General features: G+C 41.8%; 1 protein-coding gene across 8 annotated transcripts in view; it reads right to left on the bottom strand.

Annotated features, from left to right (window-relative positions):
• Positions 1-15,673, bottom strand: part of zc3h18 (zinc finger CCCH-type containing 18) — a 66,746-nt gene that overhangs the window by 38,255 nt on the left and 12,818 nt on the right. For all 8 annotated transcript variants that reach the window (XM_085778346.1, XM_085778351.1, XM_085778344.1 and 5 more), the window contains exon 9: positions 13,838-14,109. In XM_085778346.1, the coding sequence (XP_085634472.1) occupies positions 13,838-14,109 (272 nt within the window). The remainder of the gene's footprint in view (positions 1-13,837; positions 14,110-15,673) is intronic.

The following is a 15,673-nucleotide window of genomic DNA, read 5'->3' as shown; positions in this document are numbered from 1 at the left end:
AAATAACATTTTAATTTACTAAAGTTGAGACCACTTGGCTCCCAAAATCTTCAAATGGAAATTTTGAGCAGGGATATATTTCTACATCTTCTACACAGTATGTGCAGCAAGGTTCACCCAGTTCTCATTCAACCATGACTGTGTGCAGATCATAGAGGGACTATCCCAACACCGGAGATCACCCACAGATTACAATTTAAGTGTTTTACGTCACTTGTCACTAAACACAATAGCAAAATATAGGTGTTGCCTCCTTGTTGACAGGTTGTGTCTCAAGGCATGACAGATATCTTTAAGCTCCACAATTTCAAAAACAAGAGTAACTGTGGGTAAAGCAATGGAAATATGTGACAGTGCCATTTGTTATCAGTCTTTAACTGGTGGACTGTAATCACATTTGTCAGTAATGAACCGCAATGTGGGATCACAAACATTCCGTTACATGATATGGTTATCGTTCCATCTCTCTTCTTTTTTTAACTTCACGAAATGTATCTGACAATTTTAGTCATTCATTAAATAAATACATGAATTAATACAAAATAGATTGCGGGCCAAGCATTGCTTAATAACTAATTGAGAGACCAGGCAATGTTATTTTATATGATAGTCTGTGTGTATGTGTGTGTGTGGGGGGGTCCCTTGTGATAAGATTATATGAGGATTATATGAGGAAAGCATTGAGCGGCCCCCTGGTGGCCACAGGGACCCTATGCAGCCGCTAAGTTCACTTAAAGCAGAAGTAAGTGATATATTTGTGTTAATATAAGTCTTAAATAGTTATATCTTCCGACAGCAATCACTTACATAGAGTGTTTGGACCGAAACACGGGTCTCTCAGTCCCTCTGCTCTGCTCTGAGCCGAAGAGAAAACATTTATCGTATCCTACAGTTTTTATCCAATGAGGAGAGAGAACGGCATGCAGGGCTGTGTGTGCAGCCAAGGAACGCCGTGAATGTGGCGACGTAGGGACGAGGACTGTTATGGTGCGTTCAAGGAAACTCGTATTTTTCCGACCGTGAAGTGGTACCAGTTCGATCTGGTACAAGTTCACCGGTCGGAAGTTACGAGTGGCCGTTATAGTGACTTTCACCGGTAAAACAGGTCGGAGAAACACGAGTGGGTTGCCTGAAACGCTACAAAGTCGTAAGTTGTGACTTGAAGCTGTAATTTACGATTTCAAAAGCCTGCCTGGAACGCAGCATTAGCGAAAACGACCGGACCACTTACTTCTGCTTTAAAGGTCCCATTTTATACTCTTTTTAATCAATTTCACTCAGCTGTCAGACGTCCAACTAAACTGTATTCGAAATGTATTGCCCCAAACTGATCCGTGGTGCTGAATGTCAGCTGTCTAAAAGTCGCTCAAATGAGCTCTGCTGAGAACAAGCTGTTTCTGTGCCTGCACCTTTAAATGTTAATGAGCTCCGTCTGTCACAGCCTTGCCTGCCCCTCTCAGCCAATCAGAAGCCTAGTAAGGCGGGTCTTGGCGTGGCCATAGTAGGAAAGATTCTGCCTCAGGGACAGGATGTGGCTAATGGTAGCATGGGCTAATGTTTATGGGTGGATGTATCACTATGGCCAGAGCGATTGATATAACAGAGTGGCGACAGCTCTTGACGTCGCCGCCAGTGCGGTTTCGTGGTTCATGTACCTCCCAATAGTCCCAAACTAGGCTTGAAACAACGTTCAAAACACACACAGCCAGTATCACAACTAAGCATAAAGTCCGCTTAGCTTAATGCTAACGTATAATGTGAAACCTCATAGACGGGCTAACAGAAATTAGCATCGGCTGTCGCCGTTTCGCGGCAAACGAACAGCCATAGAAGCTGCTAAAAACCTGTTTTAATTCTGGCTTTAGCACTGTTAACACGTCACAGTTTTAATATTTTTTCATGCGAGAAAGTTTAATCTAGAGTCTGTGGTCAGTTTGCGCCGATGTCTGTCCTGGGAGAAGTTCAGAGTCTGTGTGAGCCCCGACCGGGGACCAGGGGCAGCGGCTGTCTGCTGCAGCAGCAGCCGCTCTAATGAGCTGATCTGCCGGCACGGACATCTGACCACTTAATGCTGGTCTCATTGATGAAATTTAACAACTGTGGCAGTGGCATTAGTTTGTTTGAATGAAAAGTGAGGAGGAGCTGGGCTATGTACTGAAATCACCACATTTACGTAAATAAAGGGGAGGGGGCGACAGCGGAAAAGCAACCAGACTTGCATAGTTTGTTCATTTTAAAACATTTATTGATTGAAATGTGGTGATATCTAATGACTTTGGCACTGGTATGTGCAGCCAACAACAGAGCAACCGCTTCTTCCAGGTTGTACATTCGCCATTGTTTAACCAGAGCTATGTTAACAAGCAGGGGAAAAAATGGCACGGTTTAGAAAATTTCTTCAGGCGTGGCAAACCTTCACCTGGGGCGGTGCCACCAACCTAGGGGGTGGCGTCGAGTCTGTCGGTGATGTCACCGACAGACTATCTTCAACTGGCCTGTATAAGCACACATTTTCTAAAGACAGAGAAAGCAAAAAAGGGAGAGGATGAACTTTTTTCATACCAGGGGCAGGGGTCGACAATATAAATGGCCCGGTGGCCCGGACGTACTTTTCAAACCGTCAGGGCCACCAGAACGCTCCAAACACTGGCCCGGTGGGGCCAGTGAAAATAATGCCTTGAAAAAAATATAACAAGTAAATAAATAAATCTAATTTCACATTAAATCCCTGTGGTTTGAAATGATAACTGTCAAATCGTCTCGGTAATTAGTGCTAAGAGATCCCGACCCGATCAACGACAGAGACATCTACTTTCTGTGCGCAGCCAGCGCTGTGCCCTGGCACGTCAGCACCATCTGCAAGCAGCTGCAGCTGCAGCTCCAGCTCACTCACTGCTGCTGATAGAAGGTCGTCACAAGAACCTATAAAAACCTTTTTCTTAACCATGAAACTTCCCTCCTCCTCAGCGCGTCGGGTCGAGTCCTGACGGGACCGACGCGAACGTTACACACGGGCCAGAGCTCGCGCTGGGGCGCCAGCTGTTCGGTGTGCGCCACGGCGGTGGCACGACACGTGACATTTAGACCATAATAACAACAACAAAAAAACGTGTGTAAACGCAAAACTGAGCTGAAAATGAAACAATGAGTCAGTTTTGCACCAATCTGTGGAAACAGCCTAAACGTGAATGAATGAGAACAACAGTTATATCACTGAACTACTTGGAGGATAAAAGTAATGACTACATAACTTCATGTTTGTGTTGAGGCATATTTACCATTTTAACTCTGTTTTTACTTCATTGTTAAACCACAGTGGAGGCTAAATATGTGAAACAGTTATTTATTTATTAAATAAAGTAGCCTGATGAATTTAAAAGCACTTTTTTTGACCTTCTTTAATGAAATTGAATGAAAAATATCTGATACAGGATATAAATCCTCAGACTCAAATAAATAACATACAAAAATTAAACACAAATATACCAACTCATACATAATCACTAAAATACATATAACAAAATAATCCCCCAAAATCTCAAGAAACTACAAGATCGTGGTATTGAATAAGTATCAAGAATGTTGGAAATTGACTAGTAATGGTATCAGAAAGTTCCAGCCTCGATGGCGAGACCGCAGGAATTGGCTGGGATATGTTGTTTTTCGTTAATATGGGGATCGATACCTATTGTCCTGGGCCAGTGGTTAGAATGGTGGGGCCAGTGATCTTCAAAAGCCACTGGCCCAGAGGGCCAGTGGCAAATTTCCCTTATTGTCTACCCCTGAGGGGGGATTGTAGACAGGCCGGGGATGCATATTATTGATAGAAAACTGCTCTAAAGTGCATTTTGCGTAATATGGGACCTTTAAAAGTGTACAGAAAAGAAAAATGGGTAACACTTTACTTGAATAGGTATTCATAAGATTGACATAACACTGTCATAACCATGACATAACAGCTGTCATAAACATCAATGAATACTTGTGACAGCTGTCGTTAAGTGTCATTCGGTAAGTTATGTCACTTTTAAAGGTGTACCGAAAAGAAAATTGAATTTAAGCCCACTCTGGGTCATAAAATTAGTGTAATAACTCTAAACGGACCTGAACATTAAAACCCGGGGTAACACTTTACTTGAAGGTGGCAATGTCATAACAGTGTCATGACACAGTCATAAACGTGTCATAAACATTAAGTCAATGTCATTAAACATTTATGACTGTTGTCATTAAGTGTCATTCGTTTTTGTAATGACAAGTTGACATTATTTTGGTTGTCTTGATTATGACACCTTGACATTAATCAAGGTGACATAACCAGAAGTTGTCTTTGTCATGACAACTTGACATTAAATTTGTTTGGGATGTCCTTATTATGACAACTTGACATTACTCAAAGTGACATTACCAGAAAAGGGCCTTGTCATGACAACTTGACATTAATGAGATATTTTCTGTTTTGTTGACATAATGATTATTAATTAGATGTGCAAGGTTACAGAACAAATCTAGCACTTGGTCATTGTTGTTTGACAGGATGTGGACAGGATACCCAAAACTGACTGTCATGACACCATTATGACAGTGTAATGAAGAAATTCTCTGACCTCAAGTAAAGTGGTAGCATTTTTATTTGTCATTAACATATCATGAAGGATAAACTGACTGTCATGACACAATTATGACAATGTAATAATTTTTTCACATCACGTAAAACAGAGATCAAACATTTTTGAAAGCTTGAAATTATAAAAACAATTATACTGACAATAAATAAAAAACAAATATATAATAACAGTGTCTAAAAACCATTAAAAAAAACATAAATAAATCATTCAATTTCCAGGTGGAATTTTATGTCAAGGCATGCCTTGACCTCAGCTGCAGCGCTGCAGTTGTAGCCGGGACGGTCTGCAGGCCCCGGCTACACTGGTTGTGTTCTGACCCAGGGGTGGGTTCACAGTCAGGTTTATTCCTGTATGATGGCGACATAAAACAAAATGGATGTGAGTGATTCTTCTTCTCCTACCACAAAATAAATAAAATACATTTAGCAAGTAGACTAGTACATGGAGGACGCACTACCACATACACACCACGCACGCACGCACGCACGCACGCACACACGCACACAGGAGAAATCGCGGCAAAATAACTTTCTCTCTCCTGCTCAAAACGGTTCTTAAAACATGCTACTCGACAGAAAACACCACAAACACATCTCCAAACAGTTTTACATTAAGATTCTTTCGATAAATTAGCATTAAAACTCATTAAATAGAACTTTTTCATCCTGGAGCCTACTACATTACCTCAATCAGTCAGGAACAGTGCAGACGGACGAGAGAAGGGAGCTACATGCGTCATATCCGCGAACTTTCAAAATAAAAGCTTGGACTAGTAAAAATGAAAGAAATACAAAAATAAATCCATGAAAGTTTAATTATACTGCTTTAAATAGGGATCTTTGTTACTATAATTCAATAATTCAATTTTTGTGGATTTATTTTTGTATTTCTTTCATTTTTACAAGTCCAAGCTTTTATTTTGAAAGTTCGTGGATATGACGCATGTAGCTCCCTTTCTCTCGTCAGTCTGCGCTGTTCCTGACTGATTGAGGTAATGTAGTAGGCTCTGGGATGAAAAAGTTATATTTAATGAGTTTTAATGCTAATTTATCGAATGAATGTTAATGTAAAACTGTTTGGAGATGTGTTTGTGGTGTTTTCTGTCGAGTAGCATGTTTTAAGAACTGTTTTGAGCAGGAGAGAGAAAGTTATTTTGCCGCGATTTCTCCCTGTACGTGTGTGTGTGTGTGCGTGCGTGCGTGCGTGAGTGAGTGTGTGTGGTGTGCATGTGGTAGTGCGTCCTCCATGTACTAGTCTACTTTCTAAATGTATTTTATTTATTTTGTGGTAGGAGAAGATTCACTCACATCCATTTTGTTTTATGTCGCCATCATACAGGAATAAACCTGACTGTGAACCCACCCCTGGGTCAGAGCACAACCAGTGTAGCCGGGGCCTGCAGACCGTCCCGGCTACAACTGCAGCGCTGCAGCTGAGGTCAAGGCATGCCTTGACATAAAATTCCACCTGGAAATTGAATGATTTATTGATGTTTTTTTTAATGGTTTTTAGACACTGTTATTATATATTTGTTTTTTTATTTATTGTCAGTATAATTGTTTTTATAATTTCAAGCTTTCAAAAATGTTTGATCTCTGTTTTACGTTATGTGAAAAAATTATTACATTGTCATAATTGTGTCATGACAGTCAGTTTATCCTTCATGATATGTTAATGACAAATACAAATGCTACCACTTTACTTGAGGTCACAGAATATCTTCATTACATTGTCATAATTGTGTCATGACAGTCAGTTTATCCTTCATGATATGTTAATGACAAATAAAAATGCTACCACTTTACTTGAGGTCTGAGAATTTCTTCATTACGCTGTCATAATGGTGTCATGACAGTCAGTTTTGGGTATCCTGTCCACATCCTGTCAAACAACAATGACCAAGTGCTAGATTTGTTCTGTAACCTTGCACATCTAATTAATAATCATTATGTCAACAAAACAGAACATATTTCATTAATGTCAAGTTGTCATGACAAGGCCCTTTTCTGGTAATGTCACTTTGAGTAATGTCAAGTTGTCATAATAAGGACATCCCAAACAAATTTAATGTCAAGTTGTCATGACAAAGACAACTTCTGGTTATGTCACCTTGATTAATGTCAAGGTGTCATAATCAAGACAACCAAAATAATGTCAACTTGTCATTACAAAAACGAATGACACTTAATGACATTGTCATGACATTGTCATGACATTGTCTTCAAGTAAAGTGTTACCAAACCCGGACCTGACCTGGTCCGTCTAATTGGCGATACATCTCTACTAAACCCGGCTGGAAAAAAAATCGGCTGGCTAGCTATGCTAATAGCTATGCTAATAGCTATGATGGCAACTACGTTTTGACGGCGATGTGTTTTTTGATATTAGCGTTAGCTGTTGTTAGCCACGTAGCTCAGCTACTTAGCTTCAACTGTGATTATATTGATTACATAGCAGTTAAACAAATGTAATGTACGTCTCTGTATGTCTTCACGCTGGTCCTGTTGCTCCGGTGCTAATCAGACACGGGCTCCGAACCAGAACCAGCACTGGAAGCAGCTCGGTGGAAAAGCTTGTGGCTAGTAGCAAGCTAGTATGAAATGTTTACAGTGGGGCAAAAAAGTATTTAGTCAGCCACCAATTGTGCAAGTTCTCCCACTTAAAAAGATGAGAGAGGCCTGTCATTTTCATCATAGGCAGGGTTCAAAATTAGCGGTCGCCAGTCGCCAGTGGCGACTAACTTTGATGCTTTGGCGAGTAAAGGAAGCCGGCTGACTGGCCACTCTGGCGAGTGAAAAAAAAAAAACTACTTCGTTGTTGTTACTGTTCCTCCCGACCCGGCTGTGACGCTTGGGTTGTGAGCCGGTGTCGTGCAGATCTTAAAGCTCACAACATGCCGTATAGTGTGTATTCCTCTCTCTTCAGTCTGGTGTTTGGCTGCACTTTCAATAAGAGAAGCTCCATATGAGCGCGATCAGCAGAGACAGAGCACAATGGATGTGGCATTGATCAGATATCGCAGCGCACATGTTTATTTAACGGCAAAAAAAAACATCGCTCCAATTTATTTATTTATTTTTTTGCCGTTAAATAAACATGTGCGCTGCGATATCTGATCAATGCCACATCCATTGTGCTCTGTCTCTGATCGCGCTCATATGGAGCTTCTCTTATTGAAAGTGCAGCCAAACACCAGACTGAAGAGAGAGGAGCAGCAGAGCTCCTCTGACAGCTCCTCTGTGGAGCTGCAGGAGAGCTGCCACGTCTTTTTTTTTTTTTTTTTTATTGCAGCGCCGTTATTACAGGTGATGCACATCTATGTCCGTGTAGGCTACATTTATTGTCTGATCTTCCTTCATGGTGCACAGTGTCAGTCCTCCTGGGAAACTTTTAGCTACTAAATAATATGACTGAAGGCAGTGGAAGTCTGCACGTGTCGACACGCCCCCATGAGTTGACGACATAAGGAGCTAATAAATAAATATATATAAATAACTGATAGTATTATTCGGTCAAGTTCTTGTTATAGGTTAATGGTTAAACGGTTAACCATGTGCATCCCTAAAATAAACCTTTTAGGGAAAAAAGGCAAATTTGACTCCTTTATTCCACACAAAAATATGCTAATAGCTATGATGTGTTAAAAATGCTTCTGAGTGTATTATAACAGTTCAACACAATGAAAAATATACAAAACAGCTATACATAATTTTTGGCCAGTAAAAAATCTTTCTGGCCAGTAGATTTTTAAAGCTCACTAGCCAGTTGGCCAGTGAGCAAAAAAGTTAAGTTTGAACCCTGATCATAGGTATACCTCAGCTATGAGAGACAAAATGAGAGAAAAAAAATCCAGAAAATCACATTGTAGGATTTTTTAAGAATTTATTTGCAAATTATGGTGGAAAATAAGTATTTGGTCACCTACAAACAAGCAAGATTTCTGGCTCTCACAGACCTGTAACTTCTTCTTTAAGAGGCTCCTCTGTCCTCCACTCGTTACCTGTATTAATGGCACCTGTTTGAACTTGTTATCAGTATAAAAGACACCTGTCCACAACCTCAAACAGTCACACTCCAAACTCCACTATGGCCAAGACCAAAGAGCTGTCAAAGGACACCAGAAACAAAATTGTAGACCTGCACCAGGCTGGGAAGACTGAATCTGCAATAGGTAAGCAGCTTGGTTTGAAGAAATCAACTGTGGGAGCAATTATTAGGAAATGGAAGACATACAAGACCACTGATAATCTCCCTCGATCTGGGGCTCCACGCAAGATCTCACCCTGTGGGGTCAAAATGATCACAAGAACGGTGAGCAAAAATCCCAGAACCACACGGGGGGACCTAGTGAATGACCTGCAGAGAGCTGGGACCAAAGTAACAAAGCCTACCATCAGTAACACACTACGCCGCCAGGGACTCAAATCCTGCAGTGCCAGACGTGTCCCCCTGCTTAAGCCAGTACATGTCCAGGCCCGTCTGAAGTTTGCTAGAGAGCATTTGGATGATCCAGAAGAAGATTGGGAGAATGTCATATGGTCAGATGAAACCAAAATAGAACTTTTTGGTAAAAACTCAACTCGTCGTGTTTGGAGGACAAAGAATGCTGAGTTGCATCCAAAGAACACCATACCTACTGTGAAGCATGGGGGTGGAAACATCATGCTTTGGGGCTGTTTTTCTGCAAAGGGACCAGGACGACTGATCCGTGTAAAGGAAAGAATGAATGGGGCCATGTATCGTGAGATTTTGAGTGAAAACCTCCTTCCATCAGCAAGGGCATTGAAGATGAAACGTGGCTGGGTCTTTCAGCATGACAATGATCCCAAACACACCGCCCGGGCAACGAAGGAGTGGCTTCGTAAGAAGCATTTCAAGGTCCTGGAGTGGCCTAGCCAGTCTCCAGATCTCAACCCCATAGAAAATCTTTGGAGGGAGTTGAAAGTCCGTGTTGCCCAGCAACAGCCCCAAAACATCACTGCTCTAGAGGAGATCTGCATGGAGGAATGGGCCAAAATACCAGCAACAGTGTGTGAAAACCTTGTGAAGACTTACAGAAAACGTTTGACCTCTGTCATTGCCAACAAAGGGTATATAACAAAGTATTGAGATAAACTTTTGTTATTGACCAAATACTTATTTTCCACCATAATTTGCAAATAAATTCTTTAAAAATCAGACAATGTGATTTTCTGGATTTTTTTTCTCATTTTGTCTCTCATAGCTGAGGTATACCTATGATGAAAAGTACAGGCCTCTCTCATCTTTTTAAGTGGGAGAACTTGCACAATTGGAGGCTGACTAAATACTTTTTTGCCCCACTGTATGTGTTGCCTGGCAACAGCCTTGTCTCCCTTCCAGTTGCAGAACTATTTCTGTTGGCGGAGCCAAATAAATGATTAAATAAACAAACAAATCATAATCCCTTGTAGTTTATTACTGTTCTAAAATGCGCTCGTAGCACTGTTGTATAAAAGCAATATCACACTCGAGGTTGTGCTGTGATTCGGTCGTAGGCACGAGGCTGGAGGCCGAGTGCTGCAGATAATCACACCCGTGTACAACAGCACTCCTCTTGTGCGATATTGCTTAAATCAAATTTGTTTTCCTTACTCGGGTAAACTCGTGTGGCAACTTGTGGAAACTCGCAGAAGGAGGCGCGACAAACGGCCATTTCTGAACACCTTTAATGCTTCGGGCTGGCCTCAAAACTAAGCATAAGTGAGCAAAACTGATTCATGGTACGTGATGTAACTAATTGATGTGCCTGGTATCCAATAAGAGCTTTACGGTTACTTTTTCTCCAAGTAGCACATGCTGCTGAGTTGAGAAAATTTAGAGGCATGTGAAAAATTTAAGAGGTGCAATGAAAACTGTTGCAAACATAACTGCACAGTCATGCACAGCAAATATGATGGATCAGCCATAACTGTTTCTCAAATGATTCTAATGAAAAAGAAATACTACATCAAAGTCAAGCCATTATTGAAAAACAAAATTATATTCTATACATTTTTGTAACACATGGATTGGCAGCCCAATAACATCAGAGATCCACACTGTGTAAAATGAACATGGTGAAACATGGAGGGTTTGTCGGTTGCTAGTTGTAAATACACCATTCAAAGTTGGCCCCTCCTCCCCAGCTCAAAAGTAAAAGGTAGAGATCAGAATGCATGAAAGGAGTTAGTGAAGCAGTGAATTTGAAGTGCAAATAAACAAGCACACACCTCCTCACAGCCTGCGGCAAGGTGCCACAAAGGGAACACACAAACACATTCTTTCTCTAATCGTGTTGGTGTGTGTGGCTCCCTCCCAACAGAAACACAGACCTGCCACTATTTACACATCCAAGATGACTCAGACAGAGCAGAGGGGAGAAGGGGAGACAGTGGTTTGATCCCCCCACCCCCACCCGCCACTGTTATTGACTGGAGGCTAAACACCCACTACCCAGAAACATGACACAGCAAAGACACCCAAGATAATAAGATGACGTGACTGGTATTTACATGTATGTTCTCTATTAAAAAGAGGGTGAAACTCACAAACGGAGGGAAAATCTCAAATTTACCAATAAGCAAACTTCTGTTTCCTGTATTTTGGTCACGACAATGGTATGCACAGAATGCATTGTTGTTGTGCTGTTGTTTATTTAAAGCATGTCTGGACTGTTTCATCTGTCTCCACCTGGGCATTTTCAAGAAAAGCCCAGCTACCAGGTTTGTTTTACTTATGTCTTGCTGCTATTACTGGAAAGCTTTACACCTTGCCTGAAAAATGATGGTAACGTAGCCAGCAATCAGCAAATCCCCACAGTGCACCCAGCTTGAAGAACGTGGTTGTTCACTTTGTGGAACTGACTTTTGTTTTGGAGAAACAAATGGAAATGGGGCCAAGAGGGAAGCTGATTAACCTGAACTGTGATAATGTATCCTTCACTCTAGTTATGATCACCTAATCTTAACTATCAACCCACCTGCCAGTGTGGTGAAGGTGTGTCCTACTGGCCATCACAATACATAAACATAAGTGCTGTCCGATGTCTATAGTATGTTATATGTGTGTGTATATTATACTTCTTCATCCATGACTTTTATTTTGAAGCAGAATAAGCCCAATAATGATTTGCATACAAAATATACTACAGTGTTGGTTATTTTTATATTGGACCAGATACAAAACTAACACATTCACTCATCTGGAATAACAATCAATTTTTTGCTGATCATACTTCAGAATGAATAACTTAGACAGTAATGTCACAGTGACCTTTGTGTGATACACTTCATTAGCTGCATGATACTTAATGTGTCTTGGAGTATCAAAACTGCTAAAACTCGTGCATTAGTGACTTAATCGACAGATCAAATGCAGTCAAACATTAGTCAACAGAACACATGGTCAGAGAAGGAAGCGCAATTTTGAAATTGCTTGTCTCAGAAATAACTATTGTCAAACTTCCCCGTTCTTGCATACTTCATTCCCATTAATACTATGCCAAGTCTGTACCTAATTTAAATAAAATTAAATGTTTTACCCAAATTTGATCTCATATTTGTGTTTTTGTGGAAAACGTTACATTACCATTATACTGTAAATGATATACTGTCACCGACTGATGAGATGGCAATTTCATCCACTTAAAATACAACAAGTGGAACAACGAAAGTTACAATATGCAGCACCAGGCACACAGGATACAGTGAAAAGACTCAAGCGACTCTTGCAGTCAAACCATATCCCAGCCCCTGTTGGTTTTGTGTATTATTACAAACATACTGTGGGAATTTCCCTTATGGATGGCCTAATTCAGTGATGCCCTGTCATTTGAAATACTGTGGCATGGGATAAATAACTTCCTGATTTCATGGACTTTGTGCCCTACATCCAAAGCAAAAATAAACCCCACTCCTTTAACCCCTTGTCACTCCTATAAATTCTGTAATATTCGCCTATCCAAGGCGTACCCAAAGTAAATTGAATGCTGTTCTTGAACTGTTTGGAGAATATGGATGGGCTTGGTCTCTTTTGAAAGGTATCACTCTGAAGTTTTTCCCCAAACTGAAATAATCACTATAAGTGCTACTATCATTGAGTAATCTAAGTGGGAGCACACTGAATTAGAATGTTTTTATTCTCGCCTGAATTTTTTTGTTGCAATCAGATGCCTGAAGATGAGTGTAGCTGAGAATTTTAGCTGGAAAACACAATGGGACTACAGCATGAAGCCTTACCTGGCCCCAGTTCAAATTTGATAACAATCCTGCTAAAAATGAGTATTTTACACATGTTTTTCTAAGTGTATATCTAGGCGTTTTCCTAAAGTTGCCATTGACAAACAATACATGCGCCAAAGTGCAGCTTTTGCAAAGTTACGCATGAAGATGGTAGTGCTGCCTTTTCCCAGGGACCGTGAATGCAGCACATCGTTTTTTTCGGAATTTCATTGGCTATTCAATGCTACAGTTGTCATCGGGATCCGTTTCTATTGGCTGAAGCCATTCAGCGCTGTCGGAGGGGATGTTCCTCATACAGACACAGCCACTCATTCGCTATTGCAGGCGGCAGCCGGGGAAAGGGAGCTTGTGATTGGTCGAGTGAGCTGTCAATCGAAAGCTCAGAGCGCAGCGCCATTTTGTGAAGTGAAATAAACATTGTTTTCATGTAAACGCCGGACTTATGAGGAGAAATAAACGGATTTACTGGATATACAATGCGTAATTTCATAAGATGCAGCAGCGGGATGAGGTTATCTACCGGTACAACCGTGTGTTTTGGACTAAATACTTTACTGGATTGGATTTACTGGACTTTTCTGAATGTAACGACACCAAGTTTGTGGGGAAACCCTGTGATCCTGAGCCTGCCCTGACACAAATCGTGAGTTATATCGGCTTTTTACGAACTTTGTTAGCATGTTTATAGTCTGATTCGAGTGTTGCTGTGATGATTATATTTAGGAATGGTCGGCATATCTTTAATCACAAGAGTTTTAGCTTTCCAACGATATGTGGCATGACTATTTCAAGTGACTGGTGACATCCTCTATGACACCTCCCTGATTAAAACCCCCCCGACGGCCCGCCGGCGGGCCGTCGGAATGGCAACAGGAAAACAATTCAAAGAAGTTCCCAATCTCCAACTCCACCATGGCGTGTACTGTCTAGGCAAAACAAAACCCAAAAGACGGCCGAAACTTCACTTACTTGGGTGGCATGCTGAGGGGAGAGCGTGGTTTCAGTTTGTCTTCGTCTTTTTTCTCCCTGGCGTCTCGAGGCGGACGCATCCGTGGCCTCTCCTTCTCATCCCGCTTCATCCGGTCCCTCTCCCACTCTTCCTTTCGCCGCATTCGCTCCTTCTCACGTTCCCGCTCTCTTTCCCTCTCCCTCTCTCTCTGCCTGCGCTCCCTCTCACGGTGGTCTCTCTCTCTCTCTCTGTCCCGGTGCCGCTCCTGAGGGTCACGCTCACGTTCACGCTCCTGTCAAAACGGACGTGCAAAGTTATCCAGCAGAAAATGTGCTATTTAATGGCTGTCGTACAGAGAAACAGGCATGACCTTTTCAGCCCCTCAGTCACCCTGCTTTTATTAATTATCCCCAGCTCAGAAATTTATAGCTTCATCTTTCAAAGAAAAAAATCACTTATTTAACAGTCTCATGCCCTTTTACGGCCATTGATGGGGCGGTTACCTATGCTAATCCTATGTTAATTAGACTCACCTGGCACGTGCTCTCAATTTACGAGGAGGTGGCATTCATCAATGTAGGAACACAACTAGAGATGGTCCGATCAGGTTTTTTGGGACCGATACCGATCACCGATCACCTTAAGCCTCACCGATCACCGATCAGAACCGATTCATCACATGAGACGATATTATTAATATTGATATTTTTTTTACTCTTTTTTCCCCCATTAATTCATCCACTCATGCAAAAATACTCTGATAAAAGTAGAAGTACTGATTCAACTCCTTTACTCAAGTAGTAAGAAAGTACAGGCTCTGAAATGAACTTAAATGTAAAAGGGGGCTTCTTTGCTCTGGGCCCCCCAGACTCTAGGACCGGCCCTGCTAACCATAATGTTTTTTTCAGTCAGGAGTCTTCATATTCCTGCTCTGTCTGCACATTGTTGGACTTTCCTTCAGTAGAGGATTTTAATGAGCAGACACTAAGTAGGCTACAGCATCTTACTGGGAGTGACACTGAGTCACACACCTAAGGGAAAAAGATTGTTTTCTATCGCTTATTTGCGCATCTATATGTCAATAAGGTTGAAACAAGTAACGAGCCTGTTTTGACAGCGTAAGGAGCATTTTCTTTAGCCGCGGGATTCGGTCCATGGTCCGCCGGTGTCGAGAGCGACCGGGTTCTCTCTCACTCACGCACAAAATAGACCAGACACCGAAACGATTGCTGCACACACACACTGGTCGAAATCCGTTGCGATGGAGAACTTTAATCCCAGCAAATGCCGCTAGTGGGCTTCATCGTGATGCAGCTGTCTATGCTGCCAGTCACACACACGCAGAGAGAGAGGGAGAGAGACGCTCGCTCCCTCTTGTGCATGCTTTACATCAGTGGTCCCCAACCACCGGGCCGCGGACCGGTACCGGTCCGTGGATCATTTGGTACCGGGCCGCAGAAAGATGAAATGAAAATGAAAAAAAAAAAGAAAGAAATCGTTTGTTTCGTCTATTTCACACTTCCGGTCGTTTTATTTTGAAAATGTTGCCACTTCCGTTTGTGCATCTTCCCGGTGCTGCGCAATTGACAGGCAGGCACAAACGTAAAAGAGTGAACAACACACGTCGCCGGGCCGGGAAAAACTCAATAATGAGACGACAGAAGACCCGACGCCTTCCAACAAGAAGCTGTTCTAAAAGAAAAAGCACGAGTCCTGTTTAAATTACGGGTTCATTGCAACAGGTGATTCACATGCTCCAAGCTCCGCAATGTGTGTGTGGGACCCGGCCGGCTCTGCTGCTTCATCACTTCACAGAAAACTTATCTCCCTGCGTTCTGGATTCAAGCAGAATATCC

The sequence above is a fragment of the Trachurus japonicus genome, chromosome 6 (assembly GCF_045865225.1).
Source record: "Trachurus japonicus isolate A0001 chromosome 6, Traja_1.0".
NCBI lineage: Eukaryota > Metazoa > Chordata > Actinopteri > Carangiformes > Carangidae > Trachurus > Trachurus japonicus.
The sequence above is the reverse complement of the archived record's forward strand: the minus strand, read 5'-3'. Positions and strand labels throughout refer to the sequence as shown.